General features: G+C 40.7%; 1 protein-coding gene across 1 annotated transcript in view; it reads left to right on the plus strand.

Moving 5' to 3' along the window:
- The window catches only part of LOC139471679 (ER membrane protein complex subunit 1-like), a 32,354-nt gene extending 14,664 nt beyond the window's left edge, over positions 1-17,690 (plus strand). Inside the window, exons 12-25 of the mRNA XM_071254128.1 lie at positions 197-290; positions 1,666-1,782; positions 5,650-5,705; positions 6,596-6,766; positions 7,410-7,574; positions 8,278-8,448; positions 9,218-9,343; positions 10,002-10,086; positions 10,557-10,682; positions 11,763-11,884; positions 12,576-12,786; positions 13,608-13,692; positions 14,188-14,336; positions 14,765-17,690. Of these exons, the coding sequence (XP_071110229.1) occupies positions 197-290; positions 1,666-1,782; positions 5,650-5,705; positions 6,596-6,766; positions 7,410-7,574; positions 8,278-8,448; positions 9,218-9,343; positions 10,002-10,086; positions 10,557-10,682; positions 11,763-11,884; positions 12,576-12,786; positions 13,608-13,692; positions 14,188-14,336; positions 14,765-14,925 (1,839 nt within the window). The 3' untranslated portion in view covers positions 14,926-17,690. The remainder of the gene's footprint in view (positions 1-196; positions 291-1,665; positions 1,783-5,649; positions 5,706-6,595; positions 6,767-7,409; positions 7,575-8,277; positions 8,449-9,217; positions 9,344-10,001; positions 10,087-10,556; positions 10,683-11,762; positions 11,885-12,575; positions 12,787-13,607; positions 13,693-14,187; positions 14,337-14,764) is intronic.
- Positions 17,691-18,674: the final 984 nt, after the last annotated feature.

An 18,674-nucleotide genomic window follows, 5' to 3' on the forward strand; every position in this document is an offset into this window, starting at 1 on the left:
TGGTATCTCAGTGAGCTAGCACTATAAATTGGCATCAGTCTGGCCACACACACACACGTGCATGCACGTCGCTATTTAGGTGCAGTAATCTTGGACGCGCCACTAAACCCCATTTCACCTCACTGAGCTGAGAATTAGCCAAAAGTAAAAACACTGAATTACACTACACCTGCCTGATTTTTGTTTGTTCCCACAGCTAAATGGGCTGCTTTTTAATCGCAAGAAAGATTCAAGAATGTCCTGTAAAGTAGCCTTCACCTCTGAAGATTACACCATTCACTTCAGATCAGGTAGGTGGATAGAGACCCGTGAAGATCCGGGGTAGAAAAGATCTTTGGCAACCCATGCTTGCCGTAAAAGGCGACCACGCTTGTTGTAAGAGGCGACTAACAGGATCGGATGGTCAGGCTCGTCTCAATTGCGTGGATTGATGCTCATAATGTCAATCACTGGATTGTCTGGTCCAGACTCGATTATTAACAGACCGCCGTCATATAGCCGGTATATTGCTGAGTGTGGCGTTAAACAACAATTAAACAAACAAACAAGATGGACAGACAGTCTCATTGCTGCTAATTGTTGATGATGGACTGATCAAAGGGAGACAACTCTTTCCACAGCAACTTTTTGTCCCAGTAATCCAAAATCATACTTTAGAAGTTGAATGGATATGTAATGTCACTTGTCGCTTATGTTTTATGATGGGATTACTCTCATCTTATATAATGGAGTTAAGGAAATCAAGGGGAGAATGTGAGTACGTAATTTTTTAGGTATGTTCAAGAAATTTCTGTTCCTGAAATTCTATTGGATTTTTTCTCTTTCCCCTCTATCAGAAAGTGGCCCAGTGGTTTAAGATTCTACAGGTCTGTGTGCTTGGTTGTGTCCCTTAGCGTCAAGGATCAGCTGGTTTTGTGTTCAATTCCTATAATTTGATTCAGATCCTTGGGGCTTGTCGTAAGAGGCGACTGAGGGATCGGGTGGTCAGGCTCGCTGACTTGGTTGATGCATGTTATCGTTTCCCAATTGCGTGGATCGATGCTCATGATGTCAATCACTGGATTGTCTGGTCCAGACTCAATTATTTAAAGACCATATACCTGGAATATTGCTGAGTGGGGCGTTTAACAACAACCAACATCAGTTGAGGCTCTTTTCCCCTCTTTTTCATACTGTTTAAGGCAACTAAATCACTCACTCAGCATCAGTTATCTGCCTTAACTTCTGGAGGCTGGACATAACTGTGAAATACTAACACACTTTGCCATAAATTATAAATACTGTATTCGCCGTATTAAGCGCCTGCTCCAATAAGTGCCCCTGACCAACCTCTAGACAAATCTGTAGGTAATCCTTTTTAGCTCATGGTTCTAAGTCTGAAAGTTGTTTATTTTCTTGCGCATATTACAGTTCTTTTGCAGTTAACACGAACAGCGTAGAAAGTGTATGTGTTGACTAGTATTGAACATGTTTTAGTTTAATGGACTTTTGAACTAAGTCTGTTCTATACAGCTTGATCTCTGACAACAAATTAAACTTGTGTATGGTTTCAATAACTGCGCCCTTCTGTAAGTTTTCTAAGTGCCACAGGCACTTATTACAGCAAATACGGTATTGAAGTTGTTCTCCCCAACACAGTCTGTATTGTTGTATATGTTTGTCCAGGAAAAACTACATGGCGAAGAGAGGAGTCGCTGGCTTATATTCTCAGTGTGGAAATGGTCGATCTACCATTGTCCGAGAACCAGGCCAAGTTTGAGGATGAATTTGGATCCATTGAAGGTAAATATCTGAGATTGAAGTTGGGAAAATATATATGTATGTGACAAGTTGCCTGTCATTACCCCGACAGATTAGGTCAAATTTCCCTGACAGATTATGTTGTATTTCCTGACAGATTATGTTGTATTTCCCTGACAGATTTTGTCATATTTCCCTGACAGATTATGTTGTATTTCACTGACAGATTATGTCGTTTTTCCCTGACAGATTAGGTTGTATTTCCCTGACAGATTATGTTGTATTTCCCTGACAGATTATGTCATATTTCCCTGACAGATTATGTTGTATTTCCCTGACAGATTATGTCATATTTCCCTGACAGATTATGTTGTATTTCCCTGACAGCCAGATTCTTTCTCCTCAACAATAAATCCATAGATCCAAGGATATAATGCCTAAATCTGTTAAAACACACGATATATTAATATGAGTACAATATATGCACACTTAAGTATAATGCTGATCATGAATGGTTTACAATTTCAGTCTTATTTCTTGTTATGCTAGGCATTGTTTTAAACGCGGAGACCACGTGTAATTGTCTCTTACAGTCAGACAGGAATAGCAGTCATCTGTTCACGATGTATAGTAATGTCTTTATGTTGGGAAAAATTATCAAAATTGTTTGTCTGCATGTATGATGCACACTCTCTCCACACAGCTGTATTTGTGTTTTTAAATAAGTGAACACCATATACAAGCAAATATGGTTATTATCAGGTTCCATGTTAATGTAATATGCCTAACATAGTGGAAGAACAAGCTGTTATATGACACCTAACTAATTTAAAGGCACCTGGGTCCACTTGCACAAAGCGATATTAGCGCTAAGATGATCGTAACTCCCATACTTTAACATAAGGACCGCCTCCGTGGTCTAGTGGTAGAGCGTCTGCCCGGAGAGCGGAAGGTCCGGGGTTCGATCCCCGGCCGCGTCATACGCGTCAAAAGACGTTAAAAGGTGGTACTTGTTGTTACCCTGTCTGGCGCTCGGCATTAAAGGGCTAAAACAAGGACTGGTCAGCTCGGAGTCAGATTACTGTGTCTGAGTGGGGTATTCATGTTAAACTGCGGCATGATATCTCAGTGAGCTGGCACTATAAATCGGCATCAGTCCGGACTAGTACAAGCAGCCACACAAACACACACACACGTCGCTATATAAGTGCAATAATCTTGGACGCGACGTTAAACTCAATTTCACCTCACCTCACCTCACCTCACCTCACCTCACCTCACCTCACCTCACCTCACCTCACCTAACCTTTAACATAGGCTTACGATAGTCTTAGGGCTAAGATCGCTTTGTGCAAGTGGGCCCTGGTCCTGCAAAATCTTCACAGAAACTTCATTCTGTAGGACAACAAATTTTCTTTCAAATTGTGATGTGATACATTAAAACAGATAATTGCAGTCGTTATTATGATTTCATTACAGTATTGAGTAAAGATACAGACAGACCCCAATTTTTAGTTATATATATTTAAGTCCGCTCAGCTAAAAATGGTTTGAGAACTCTCTCTTCCTATGTGTTCTGGTTCTATATCCCAATAATACATGACATCAAAATATCATCATGTTGTACTGAAACATTTGCGTGACACTTACAATGTTGTGTGTTTTTTCAGACGCTATTGCTGTGATATTTGTGAAATGGTTGTTTCGGGGTTGTTTCAGATGATATTGCTGCGATGTTTGTGAAATGGTTGTTTGGGGGTTGTTTCAGATGATATTGCTGCGATGTTTGTGAAATGGTTGTTTGGGGGTTGTTTCAGATGCTATTGCTGCGATGTTTGTGAAATGGTTGTTTGGGGGTTGTTTCAGATGATATTGCTGCGATGTTTGTGAAATGGTCGTTTCTGGGTTGTTTCAGATGATATTGCAGCGATGTTTGTGAAATGGTTGTTTGGGGGTTGTTTCAGATGATATTGCTGCGATGTTTGTGAAATGGTTGTTTGGGGGTTGTTTCAGATGATATTGCTGTGATATTTGTGAAATGGTTGTTTGGGGGTTGTTTCAGACGCTATTGCTGCGATGTTTGTGAAATGGTTGTTTGGGGGTTGTTTCAGATGATATTGCTGCCATGTTTGTGAAACGGTTGTTTCAGATGATATTGCTGTGATGTTTGTGAAATGGTTGTTTCTAGGTTGTTTCAGATGATATTGCAGCGATGTTTGTGAAACGGTTGTTTGGGGGTTGTTTCAGATGATATTGCTGCGATGTTTGTGAAATGGTCGTTTCTGGGTTGTTTCAGATGATATTGCTGCGATGTTTGTGAAATGGTTGTTTGGGGGTTGTTTCAGATGATATTGCTGCGATGTTTGTGAAATGGTTGTTTGGGGGTTGTTTCAGATGATATTGCTGCGATGTTTGTGAAATGGTTGTTTGAGGGTTGTTTCAGATGATATTGCTGCGATGTTTGTGAAATGGTTGTTGGGGGTTGTTTCAGATGATATTGCTGCGATGTTTGTGAAATGGTTGTTTGGGGGTTGTTTCAGATGATATTGCTGCGATGTTTGTGAAACGGTTGTTTGGGGGTTGTTTCAGATGATATTGCTGCGATGTTTGTGAAATGGTTGTTTGGGGGTTGTTTCAGAAGCTATTGCTGCGATGTTTGTGAAACGGTTGTTTGAGGGTTGTTTCAGAAGCTATTGCTGCGATGTTTGTGAAATGGTTGTTTGGGGGTTGTTTCAGACGCTATTGCTGCGATGTTTGTGAAATGGTTGTTTTGTGGTTGTTTCAGATGATATTGCTGCGATGTTTGTGAAACAGTTGTTTGGGGGTTGTTTCAGATGATATTGCTGAGATGTTTGTGAAACGGTTGTTTGGGGGTTGTTTCAGACGCTATTGCTGCGATGTTTGTGAAATGGTTGTTTGAGGGTTGTTTCAGATGATATTGCTGCGATGTTTGTGAAATGGTTGTTTGGGGGTTGTTTCAGATGATATTGCTGCGATGTTTGTGAAATGGTTGTTTGAGGGTTGTTTCAGATGATATTGCTGCGATGTTTGTGAAACGGTCGTTTGAGGGTTGTTTCAGATGATATTGCTGCGATGTTTGTGAAATGGTTGTTTTGTGGTTGTTTCAGATGATATTGCTGCGATGTTTGTGAAATGGTTGTTTGGGGGTTGTTTCAGATGATATTGCTGCGATGTTTGTGAAACGGTTGTTTGGGGGTTGTTTCAGATGATATTGCTGCGATGTTTGTGAAATGGTTGTTTGGGGGTTGTTTCAGAAGCTATTGCTGCGATGTTTGTGAAACGGTTGTTTGAGGGTTGTTTCAGAAGCTATTGCTGCGATGTTTGTGAAACGGTTGTTTGGGGGTTGTTTCAGACGCTATTGCTGCGATGTTTGTGAAATGGTTGTTTGGGGGTTGTTTCAGATGCTATTGCTGCGATGTTTGTGAAATGGTTGTTTGGGGGTTGTTTCAGATGATATTGCTGCGATGTTTGTGAAATGGTTGTTTGAGGGTTGTTTCAGATGATATTGCTGCGATGTTTGTGAAACGGTCGTTTGAGGGTTGTTTCAGATGATATTGCTGCGATGTTTGTGAAATGGTTGTTTTGTGGTTGTTTCAGATGATATTGCTGCGATGTTTGTGAAATGGTTGTTTGAGGGTTGTTTCAGATGATATTGCTGCGATGTTTGTGAAATGGTTGTTTTCGGGTTGTTTCAGACGCTATTGCTGCGATGTTTGTGAAATGGTTGTTTTGTGGTTGTTTCAGATATTGCTGCGATGTTTGTGAAATGGTTGTTTTCGGGTTGTTTCAGACGCTATTGCTGCGATGTTTGTGAAATGGTTGTTTTGTGGTTGTTTCAGATGATATTGCTGCGATGTATGTGAAATGGTTGTTTGGGGGTTGTTTCAGATGATATTGCTGCGATGTTTGTGAAACGGCTGCTGGCACAACTGTCACAGATACAGGTAGTGTGTTTATATCAAATTGTTTGAAGATGGCAATTTTTAACTGAGAGGTATCAAATCGCAATAACCACTGCTGGTCGAAACAGCTGAATTGATGGCCACAGGGCTTTAATCTAAGACGCTTTACATTCAGAGGTCTTCTAATAGTGCAATCTGCCATAAATTTGGAAAAGACTTGATTCTGATTTGTAAATCTGGGGTATCAAATCACATTAACCACCTCTGGTTGAAACAGCTGATTTAATGGCTGCATCACAGTGGAAGCTAATATTTTATTGAAAAGAACTTTCAGTTTGAAATTGAATTTAGCACGACTAACATTTTTAAAGATTTGTCTGAAAATTTTTAATGATGTATTTTGGGCGTTTGGTGCTTAAGACATTTTCTTCTTAGTGTTGTAGTTTTAAGATGGAGTTGGCGATAATTATGGGAGGGCACTTGCTATGTTAATTGAAGTAGCTGATTATAATGATTTGAAAAAGATTAATCATCATATACATATTCAAATCAGACGGGCCTACTATCTTTGGATTATTGTTGGAAAGTCCATGTATGCACTCTGCTAGTCTCAGATAGATGCAGGGGGCACGGGTCGCCCAGTCGTCTAAGGCGCCGCGATTCGCTGTGCAGAGTTGCATCCCTTGGGCATGCCAGAAACCTATGATTGTGGGTTCGAATCCAGGTTCGCCCCGATTATGTTTCTAGGTTTGTCAGCACCATACCCGTGCTTGTGGGTTTCACCAAAGTGGTAAGCATCTGAGACTTGCATCACTTCAGGCTTTCCTCCCACATTAAGCTGACACGCAGTGATATAACTGGAATACTGTTAAAAGCGGCGTTAAACCCAACTCACTCACTCACTCACTCAGATAGATGCATGTTTTCAACAGTCATTTGCTGAGGGCCTGATCAGCAAGCTTCAGGGCCACCGACATCACTCCTCCATGGTTGCCCACGACAACGAGGACCTGGAGAATGAGGAGGATGACATGGAGGAGGAGCTGACCCGCGATGAGTTCAACCTGAAGAAGATCATCATCGCTGTCACAGCATCAGGGAAGGTGAGAAGATCAAAATGAAACAAATTGCCTTGAAATAATTTGTGTATAATTCAGACCTCCTCCGTGGAACGGAAAGTCGTTGGTTTGATCCCTGGGCACTTCATACTGAAAGACTTTAAATGATGGTACTTGTTGTTACCCTGCCTGGCGCTCAACTTTAAGGGGATAAAACAAGGAATGTTTAGAATGTGTCGTATAAGTGGGGTATCCATGTTAAACTGTGGTATGGTCCTGACTTATGCAAGCAGACGAACGCACGTGCGCACACACAGGGAGGGAATAAAACAGTGATCTCAGGCTAAAAAAGGTAATAGTCTTGGTTCTCAGGCACTGCCCACATTGGACATTTCGTTTTTGTTTCCATTTTCACTTTTTTTTGTGCATTGTGTTTAAGTTTTAGGATTTTTATATGTTTTTGAAAATGAAAATATAAACAAAACAGGCCACAGACTTGATGATGATGTGGGTGCTGCCTGAGAACCCAAACTATTATTGTTTTTAGCCTAAGGCATGAAGCAAATGCTTTGACCATTTGGTTACCCCATCACCCCTTTTTTTACCCAAATATTTTGTTTTACAGGTCCTAATCATATTTTTGTTCAAGGAAAGCAAATTTGTTTGAAATTGATTCTTTCTGTTGCAGATATTTGGTTTGCGAAGTCACACAGGCAAGTTGGTGTGGCAGCAGTTCCTGCCAGAGTTGTCTCCCTTTGACCGCTACTCCAAACAGAGGCTGGTGCTATACACACAGAGGACCACAGCTCACTTCCCTCTGCTGCCCCAGTGTGTCGTGGTCGGCAAGAGTCGGGTGAGTCTAGCTCAGCTGTCAGATGCAATTTCATGGAGAAATGGCCATGGAATGAGATATTCTTGCTTCTAAGGCCTTGTCTGAATCTGTGAATAAAACATCTTGCGTTTGTTACAATACCAAAAGGAGACAATCTCAGTATTGTTTTCAATGGTTAATGTTTGAAGATCATTACTCCATTTCCATTTTAAAATTATGTAACATGTGACAGTGTCTGCTTGAACATGATTGTTTTGAACGTTTATTTGTTTGTATGTTTCACTTTTGTATTTCAACATCTCAAATAAATAATTCAAGATAAATTGTGATAACTGATTTCTTAGGTTATGAACAATTTTTCACAATTCTCATAATAAGAATGAACTTTTCCGAATTGATGTCTAACCCAAAGTCAATTAGGCTAAAAAAAAATAATAGTCTTGGTTCTCAGGCATAAATTCTGCAGCCTGTTTTGTTTATAGTTCCATTTTAAAAAATATAAAAATCCTAATACTTAAACACAATGCCCAAAGAAAATGGAAAATGGAAACATAAACAAAACATGCAATGGACTTTATGATGAAGTGGGCAGTGCCTGAGAACCAAGACTATTACTTTTTTTAGCCTTAGGTTGATTTTTAATGAACCAACGCAATGTGAAGTCAAGTATTGGTTCAGAATTTATAACTGCTGAATTCAGAAGATGAATGTGTGTCTTTTGTAGAAAACTGGAAATGGCTTCCTTTACGCCTTTGACCCAGTGACTGGGTCCCCTGTGGAAGGATTGCCGACCCATGGCCTTGACCTTGGCTATGATGTCATCCAGGCTGCCCTTCTCTCCGAGATGAGCGAGGACTTTGTGAGAGGCCTGGTTCTGCTCGGTTCCGACTTCAGGGTGAGTGATATGACACGACCTTCACCCCCTTGGGGAGACCGGGTTAGGATTGGTCCATAGAAACCTGTGCTGGTCGTAAGAGGCGACCTAATGGATCGGGTGGTGACTCAGTTGATTGTGTGTCTTTGTACCCTGACACGCAGAAGACCTGGGTTCGATTCCTGACATGGGTACAATATGTGAAGCCCATTTCTGGTGTCCCCCGCCATGATATTGCTGGAATATTGCTAAAAGTGGCGTAAAACCATACTCACTCACTCACTCACTCACTCACTCACTCACTCACTCACTCACTCACTCACTCACTCACTCACTCACTCACTCACTCACTCACTCACTCGCTCGTACAAACATACACAAACAAGCTTTACACAGGCTTAAGATGGTCTTAAAGTTGACTTCCAGCCTTGGAAGCCCTATGTTTGAATGTCTAAAAATGGACTAAAACTTTTTTAGAATTTATTGAAAAGGATTTGAATTTGCTTTCTGTGGAATTATATGTGATGATATCAAATGATTAGTCTTCGACCATGTTTTCAGAAAGATACTCATGGATAGAAAACTGCTGACTTGACAATAATCACTCTGTTGCAATACAGAATCAGATTTCTGACAGTACCTTAAACAAATTATCAAATGCTCTGTATATTTTAATGATGTGCACAATTATTATGAACTGGTCCTGGATACATTCTTTTATATGGCTTCAAACTTGCTGCCTTGTGGGAGAATATCTGTTGAGTTCTGTGTTCTTGTCGTACCTATGTAGGCCCGTTTCTACCCGGAGAATGTGAAGTCCGTTGCAAAAGAACGTCTCTCCTCCATGTTCATGTACCTGTCGGAGATAGACACAGGCTACATGAATGGATACCGACTCGTAGCAAGAAGTAATGGGGTGAGTGTCTGCACTGTTACGCATTGTTTTCATCGACCCGTAAAGATCCGGGGTAGAGTAGTCTTCAGCAACCCATGCTTGCCGTAAGAGGCGACTATGCTTGTCGTAAGAGGCGACTATACTTGTCGTAAGAGGTGACTATGCTTGTCGAAGGAGGCAACTATGCTTGTTGTAAGAGACGACTATGCTTGCTGTAAGAGGTGACTATGCTTGTCGTAAGAGGCGACTATGCTTGTCATAACAGGCGACTAACAGGATCGGGTGGTCAGGCTCGCTGACTTGGTTGATGCATGTCATCGTATCCCAATTGTGTGAATCGATGCGCATGATGTCAATCACTGAATTATCTGGTCCAGACTCGGTTATTTACAGACCGCCGTCATATAGCTGGAATATTGGTGAGTTAGGCGTTAGACAACAAACAACAAACAAACAAACTACAAAGATTGTTTCATCATTTCTGGCATTTTGATTTGCATTCCTTATTTCTTTTGGAATTGTCTTTTGGGTCTCATTTTCAGTATATTATAGTGTTCGTATGAGGGGAAGAATGTCCCAATTGTCATGAATGCATCTCTGTAAACAAGGCAGTCAGCCACCATGACTTCAGGGGAAGAATGTCCCAATTGTAATGGATGTATCTGGTTTGTATGAGCAGGAGTTTGAAGCTGACCCAGTCTGGAACATCGACCTGCAGAAGAAGCAGCAGAGAGTGGTCAGTGTTATCTCCAAAAGGGTTAATGGTGAGTTAAATTTGCCACACTGTAAGAAAACTTATTTTCACTTTCAGAAGCAACTTAACATGATGGTACTTACTGTTATCCTGCCTGTCGCTTGACAAGGTCTGGTCTACTCAGAGGCAGTGTACGGGGTAGCATTTTTAAACAGCAGTCTGGTTTCTCACAGTGGGCTAGCACTATTAGTAGCCTCAGTAGCCTCAGTCTGGACTAGTACAAGCAGATTCTCTCTTTCCTCCCCCCACACACACCTACACCCAAATTTGTCCCTGGTCATAAAAATAGACTTAGTTCATTGTGTGTCAACAAATGTTGTCGGCATGGATTGTTGCTGATGTTATCAATCACTGGATTGTCTGGTATTACTCAATTATTTACAGGCTGCTGTCACATAGCTGGGATATTGATGAGGGTACTGTTAAACAACAAACACACTCACATGGTAACCATGGTAATATGCTGTTGTTGTTTTGTAGAACATGTGCACTCACAAGGTCGAGTGTTGGGGGACAGGAGTGTGTTGTACAAGTACCTTAACCCTAACTTGGTTGCCGTGGTAACTGAGGGAGAGGAACCGGCTGTGTTATCAGCAACTCACAAAGGTGAGTTTGTCAACTTGTTTTTTTATTATTTTTTTATTTTATCATCGATCATTGGTCATAGTGATTTTATTCCAACTGAACGATTATCCTTATTAATTGGTTGGTATTTTGCAGTCTTCTATGTGAAAGAACCTGTTTTTACCATGATTTGAAATTTGATGAATCTTTTTCCAGCATTGAAAATACTGATTGATGGTTAAGTGTGTTTTTGTGTTATTATTTACACAACAAAGGAAACATGGAACCATTTGAATACAAATTGTATTCCAGATGACATTATTTCCACAAACATTTACTCCCAGGAGACCTCATTAGGATAGGTCCCAGCACTACACTGTTGGTAATAGGAGACAAGTGAATTGTATTGGATGACCTGGTTTTGTGACATGTTACTGTGACCTGATGGCTCATGTTGTTGCTCATGGTTACAGTCACTGGTTTGTCTGGCCACACATGAAGATCCGGGGTAGAATAGGTCTTCAGCAACCCATGCTTGCCGTGAAAGACGAATATCCTTGTCATAGGAGGTTGAAGCATGTCATCAATCCCAATTCCGAGGATCGATGCTCATGATATCAATAACTGGATTGTATGGTCCAGACCCGATTATTTCCAGACCGCCGTCATATAGCTGGAATATTGCTGAGTGCGGCGTTAAACAACAAACCAACCTGGTCACATATTTACTGTATACTATACTGAAGAAAAGGTCTTGCTGTAAAATATGATTATGTTTGTCGTAAGAGGCATCTAACAGGATCAGTGGGGCCAGGCTCCCAGACTTGGTTGATGCATGTCATCGTATTCCAATTGTGTAAATTGATGCTCATGATGTTAATCACTGGATTGTCTGGACTCGATTATTAACAGACCCCTGTCATACAGCTGGAATATTGCTGAGTGTAGCGTTGAACAACAAACAAACATATATACTGTCATGATATAGACACAAGTTTGCTGACTGTGGCATTAAAACAAAGTTCACTCACTCACTCACTCACTTACAATAGATTGTTGCATATCTGTTATCAGAACATCAGTTTATATACTTTTTAGGACTAATGTTTGTTTTGTTTAAAGGCCCATCCAGTTTCTTCAACATATACCTGATCGATGGAGTGACAGGTCACATCGTGTTCCACGTCAACCACAAGAGAGCAAAGGGACCCGTCAACATTGTCCACGCTGAGAATTGGGTGGTGGTAAGTCACCTTGAACACAAGACAGTCCACTTTACAGTCCAACATCACAAACATGGAGCTACGAATCCGTCCTGCTGTGACATTCGTCTCGGAGTGTACTGTGTCTGAATGGAGTATTCATGAGGCATGGTATCTGAGTGGGCTAGCACTATAAAATCGGCACTATTCCGACTGGTACACTCCGCCACACACACGTGCATATATATGTATATATGTGCAACAGTTCTTGGTACACATACATTTTACCAGACACCTATCAGGCCTCAAAGTTTTCCAGGTAGCCGGACCGCCTCCGTGGTCTAGTGGTAGAGCGTCCGCCCGGAGAGCGGAAGGTCCAGGGTTCGATCCCCGACCGCGTCATACCAAAAGACATTAATAGATGGTACTTGTTGTTACCCTGTCTGGCGCACGGCATTAAGGAGCTAAAACAAGGACTGGTCGGCTCCGAGTCAGTATGCTGTGTCTGAGTGGGGTATTCATGTTAAACTGCAGCATGGTATCTCAGTGGGCTAGCACTATAAAATTGGCATCAGTCCGGACTAGTACAAGCAGCCACACATATACACACACGTACATGCACGTCGCTATATAAGTGTAATAATCTTGGACGCGACGTCAGACCCCATTTCACCTCATCTCACCTCTCGCCATCTAGTTCTACTTCTATCTGTGGGTTATTTCTGTTGTACAGTACTCCTATTTCAACGAGCGCCACCGCCGCCCCGAGATGTCCGTGATGGAGATGTTTGAAGGGAAGGAGCAGAGCAACTCCACAGCCTTCTCCTCCTTCAACCCCCCTCCCCAGCCCCTCGTGCTGCGCCAGTCCTACATCTTCCCCCTCTCCATCAGCACCATGGCAACCACCGTCACCGAGAAGGGCATCACCAGCAAGAACCTCATCAGTGAGTAGACATCCACTGCACAGGCTTTCCTAACACATGAAGCTGACATAATAGGATATAAATTAATTACTGTTCAAAGCAGTGTTAGACCAATTAACCCATTTGAAAAATGTTGTTTCGCCTGAGTGCGAGAGTCCTGTCGACGGACAACATTTTTCAGCTTGTTAGGAGACATGCCAAGAACATAAGAAGCTGGTTTAAAGTATTTATTCATCTCATAAAATGTTTTTTCTCTTTCTGCTTCACATGGAAAGAAATCACACCTTAAAAATCAACTGTTTCACATCAACTGAGTAGCGCACCTTGTCAGTCAACGACGACGTATGCGATGTAGCATGTGCAGTTTGTGTATGCACTGTTCCTTCTACCGTTGTGCGCTCCGTTCAAGATGTCAACTTGTACACATCACAACATGATAGTTTCTCAAACAACTGTTTACAGAGATGGGAATAAAACTAATAGCAGATATTGTTGGGTACAGGGTATTCATTGCCGTGTACTGTATTGACCTTTAATAGACTATTCCCGATTTTGAATTATTTTGCACACACGTCGCTATATAAGAGCAATAATCTTGGATGCCACGTTAAACCCAATTTCACCTCAGCTCATGTTATCATACCTGGACTTAAGATTACAGTCATTTGTAACTTCAAGTTAATTTACTGTGAAGTTTCAAAGTGTTTCAAAATACAAAATTTTGAACAGTTGATACTTTGTCAGGAGGGCTGTCAAGTAGAATCCATGATAACAAGACAACTGAACAAGTTTAATCACTGTGTAGCCCGTGTGCATGTAATATCCATGTTGTTATGTTCCAGTTTCACTCAGGAATGGGGGACTTCTTTCTATTCCGAAGGCCTTGCTAGACCCAAGAAGACCCATCATACCATCACAAGAAACAATGTGAGTCTCAACTCAATGCAACCTGTAGGAAACAGAGAGTGATGGAATATTTCTGATAAAAAAATACATTTTTACTCTCTTCCTTACTTGGTTGATGCATGTCATTGTATCCCAATTGCATAGATTGATGCTCATGATGTCCATCACTTGATTGTCTGGTCCAGACTTGGTTGATGCATGTCATCGTATCCCAATTGGGTTGATTGATGCTCATGATGTCCATCACTTGATTGTCTGGTCCAGACTTGGTTGATGCATGTCATCGTATCCCAATTGGGTTGATTGATGCTCACGATGTCCATCACTGGATTTTCTGGTCCAGACTTGGTTGATGCATGTCACCGTATCCCAATTGCGTAGATTGATGCTCATGATGTCAATCACTTGATTGTCTGGTCCAGACTTGATTATCTATAGACAGCTGTCATATGGCTAGAATATTGCTGAGTGTGTTAGACAACAAACAAACTAACAAACAAATAATTGGTGTTTCAGGGAAGAAGGCACCATTCCGTACATTCCTGAGATCCAGGTGTTCACAGAAGCGACTCTCAACTACAACCAGAGTGTGGTGAACATCCGGGGGATTCACACCACACCGGCGGGACTCGAGTCGACATCACTTGTTCTAGCCTATGGTCTAGGTAGGTGACACCTTATATAGTATTACTGGGGCACCTTATATAGTATTACTGGGGCACCTTATATAGTATTACTGGGGCACCTTATATAGTCTTACTGGGGCACCTTGCATAGTCTTACTGGGGCACCTTATATAGTCTTACTGGGGCACCTTATTTAGTCTTACTTGGACACCTTATTTAGTCTTACTGGGGCACCTTATTTAGTCTTACTGGGGCACTTGTTTTAGCCTTTTGTCTTCGTAGGTAACACCTTATATATATACAGTCTTACTGGGGCACTTCTTCTAGCCTATGCACTAGAGCCTTGGTTCAGGGTCATTAAGTAAAAGTTGTAAGATTCTAAAAGAATATGTTATGGCAAAGTGTTTGGCAAATGGAAATTAACAAAAAATGGCATGGAAATATCATAGCACTTCTATTTATTTCAGATCTTTTTTACACAAGAGTGAATCCCTCCAAGATGTTTGATGTCCTTAAAGAAGATTTTGATTATCTTTTCATCGGTACAGTGTTGCTGATAATGATTGCAGTGTCCGTTATATCACAGAAACTGGCATCAAGAAAAGCTTTAAACAGAGCCTGGAAGTGATGCAGACAAATCTAATAGAATAATTTGGTTTATTTATTCAGAGTCGTATGTCATAATGATATGCTCAATCATGTTTTGTAGCATTTATAAAGTTCTCTGACATTTATACTATCATTTCTATACCAATAATCACTTATTTGTTAATAAGCCAGTTTAATGAAGATCACAATTATGCGGGTGATTTCATTGTATCAGTTTGTAGTGTATCCTTGGGGGAGGGGAAGATTCAAATGACAATTTTCACATATTAAATGAACTTAATATTGACATGGGGTTTCACCGAAGTGGTAAACGTCTGAGACCTGCGTCACTTTGGGCTTTCCTCCCACATTAAGCTGACACGCCGTGATATAACTGGAATACTGTTAAAAGCGGCGTTAAACCCAACTCACTCACTCACTAATATTGACATATGTATGTTGTGCATATGATGATTACTTCTCCAACTTCCATTTGGTCATAGCTGGTTCCAGTTTGTCGAAGTGTTCAATATGTACCTCTGTCTCCAGGAACTTCTGGATGTGGATTTCCAATCCCAAATTATTTCTGATCATGGTCCCTGGTTTGTCAGCACCATACCCATGCTTGTGAGTTCCACCAAAGAAATGGTATTAAAATCTGTTTGTGTTTTGGGAAATATGTTTATATGACATTGATTTCAAACTGAGGAATACCGTGAAGATCCAGGGTAGAACAGGTCTTCAGCAACCTATGTTAACCATAAAAGGCGACTATGCTTGTCGTAAAAGGCGACTAATGGGATCGGGTGGTCAGACTCGCTGACTTGGTTGATGCATATCATCATATCCCAATTGGGTGGATCGATGCTCGTGATTTCATATCACTTGATTGTCTGGTCCAGATTTGATTATTTACAGACAGCTGTCATATAGCTGGAATATTGCTGAGTTCGGCGTTAAACAACAAAGAAACAAGATCATACTTAGGAAAGCCTGAAATACCAATGATGCCTGCTGAAGGGTTGGTACAAGAATTCTATGTTTATCCAGATGGTTCCAAGTACTTGGGGAGGCCGGGCAGCCGGATGGTTAAAGCATTTGCTTGTCATACCAAAGGCCGGGTTTGATTCCCCACATGGGTACTATGTGTAAAACCATACTCACTCACTGCAAGTACAGGATCATAAGGTGATGTAAACAAGGTGAGGGTGTAACTTAAAGGGTCGTCAAGCTGTCACGGAACAGTTACAAGACTATATAAGGCAGAGAAAGATAAAGGATTGGGTTGATGTTTTTTATAATATTTTTCACCATTACTTTTGAACAACAGTGTTAAAATCTTGTGGTTTTCATTCCCTAAGTCAGCACCAATTGTCTTTGTCAGAAGCCTTCTTTTTTATATCATAATAGATAATATACTTCTGTATTTCAATAATAGTGTGTCACTTTGTAAACAAAAGCAAAATGTACCATCAGAAAATGAACACAGTTTACAAAGTTTGAAATTGTCACTGGTCCTGTAGTCCTTGTCAAACTGCCCAATAGTTAGGTATCATAAGGACAAGTAGAAATTTGCCATTATTAGGGTTTGGCTTTATGTTATCATTATAAGGACTAGTGGACTGAGAATGTAAGTTTCTAGCGCTGAGTTAATGAAATGTCCTTTTTGTGCAGAAACATTAAGTATATGGTGTATTACATTTTTCCATGATTATTGGAATTCTGGGTTCATCGCATGACATTCAGGGTGGATGAGAGCATGTTTAATGTACATACATGATATGTAATCGGAGTTGAACGTTGTCAATATTGTGATCTCAGGCACCTGTCAGTAACTCATTCTGTAAAGGGTTGAAGTAAACAGAGATGTTCACAGTCGTGAAATGATATATTGTACATAAGGAACGAGGTTTGGACTCTCTTTGACCCACTGCATTGTTTTTGAAGTCTTTAAGTTGACTGTTTTCTCAGAAGATGTGCGTAGGAAATTAAGAACAGTACGAACGTATTGTCAAGGTTTTCCTTGAGTCACCAGAAGTACACTTAAATTCCATGAAGTTTGAAAATTGGCATTTTCACTCATTTTAGCCAACCTTTGTACTTGTTCATGATGGCGCATGGGTGGCCCAGTTGCCTAAGGCGCCGCGATTCGCTGTGTAGAGTTGCGTCCCTTGGGCACGCCAGAAACCTATGATTGTGGGTTCGAATCCCGGGTTCGCCCCGATTATGTTTCTAGGTTTGTCAGCACCATACCTGTGCTCGTGGGTTTCACCGAAGTGGTAAACGTCTGAGACCTGCATCACCTCGGGCTTTCCTCCCATTTTTTCTGACACGCCGCGATACAACTGGAATACTGTTAAAAGCGGCATTAAACCTAACTCATTCACTCACTTGTCCATGATTGCAGGTGATAGAAAGAAGAAGAAATGAATGTTGTCCGTTATATGAACTTCTCCATTAACTACTTGTCAATGTTATTAGGGTCTCATTAATTTTGAGTCCAGTTTCTCTTTATTGAGTGATTGGAAATAGACTGGGGATACAAAACTTGCAGATTTTTCAGAGAAATTGTTATATTTAATGACTATTGGAAATATTTGTGTGTTGCTATCTATAGAGATGAACTAAATGTAACCAACATGTTATTTGTTCCTGTCTTGATACTTTTACATACAATTTACATACAGTGATTCAGTAGGTCATAAGATATTCACAGATGAAACATGACAATATTTTGGTGACTAACCTGAGAGAATGTTGAAAGTGAGGCATTGTTTGTAACACTGCAAAAATCTCATTCAAATCAGATCTAAGTTCTCACTGCCGCTAAACAAAGATCTGAGGTCATCCCATTACGGGTCACGTCAGAACGACCCTTCGCGAACCTTGACCGACAACTGAAATGACTAACAAGAAGTCGACATCGGTCAATTAGAAAGCTGCTTTCTCAAGCTTTACGGCATTCGTTTCAACCTTGCGACATCCATTTAAGAATACGCTTGAAAAGTATGTTGCCACAGTTCTTGTTTAAAATTTGAAAACTGAACAAACCAACATTCTGGAATGTCTAATATAGGGTTGAGATTGTATGGCAGTGCTTCCCACATACTGTGCAATGTCTCCTCCGTTTAAATGTTTAGCCCACGGAAGCAAGAGATAGACGATAATTTTGACGGGCCATAACTGTTCAGACTGTCACTTTCATGATCTGGTAAGCTACGCTATGATTGGTTGGATGAAAGGTCGTTCTGACGTGACCCATAATGGGATGTCCTCAGACCTTTGTTTAGTGGCAGCGAGAACTCAGATCTGATTTTAATGAGATTGTGCAAAATCCTGGAACCAATGTGTTTTTTATCTGTGTATGGTGCAATGTGTGTTTCTTGATAGAATACCATAATCAGATTTACGAGTGTAGCAGACATTTCAGAATGACAGTTATCCTTAAAAGTTTAGCTGTGTATTTTCTTTAGCCTTTGGTTAATTTGAACTTATCTGTGTACAAGATGTTCAAGGATAAAGAACCAATCCTTATTGGGAATATTCCTCTTTATTATATTATGTGTTGTCCTACCATAACCTAACATAACATGATTGTAGTTTTGATTTTGACTCCAAAAAACATCATCGTGGAACATTGGTGAAGACCTGTTTTTTTATGTACCAAACAGCTAAACCACCTTGTGTATGCCCTTTTCTGTGTGTACTTTCTTAGTCAGTAAATAAAAAGTCATGAAACCAAATAAGAAAAAAGAAAAATAGTCTTGGAAAAAATGAAGTTTATTTCTA

Source organism: Haliotis cracherodii, unplaced genomic scaffold (assembly GCF_022045235.1).
Source record: "Haliotis cracherodii isolate W230 unplaced genomic scaffold, xgHalCrac1.p SCAF_23, whole genome shotgun sequence".
NCBI lineage: Eukaryota > Metazoa > Mollusca > Gastropoda > Lepetellida > Haliotidae > Haliotis > Haliotis cracherodii.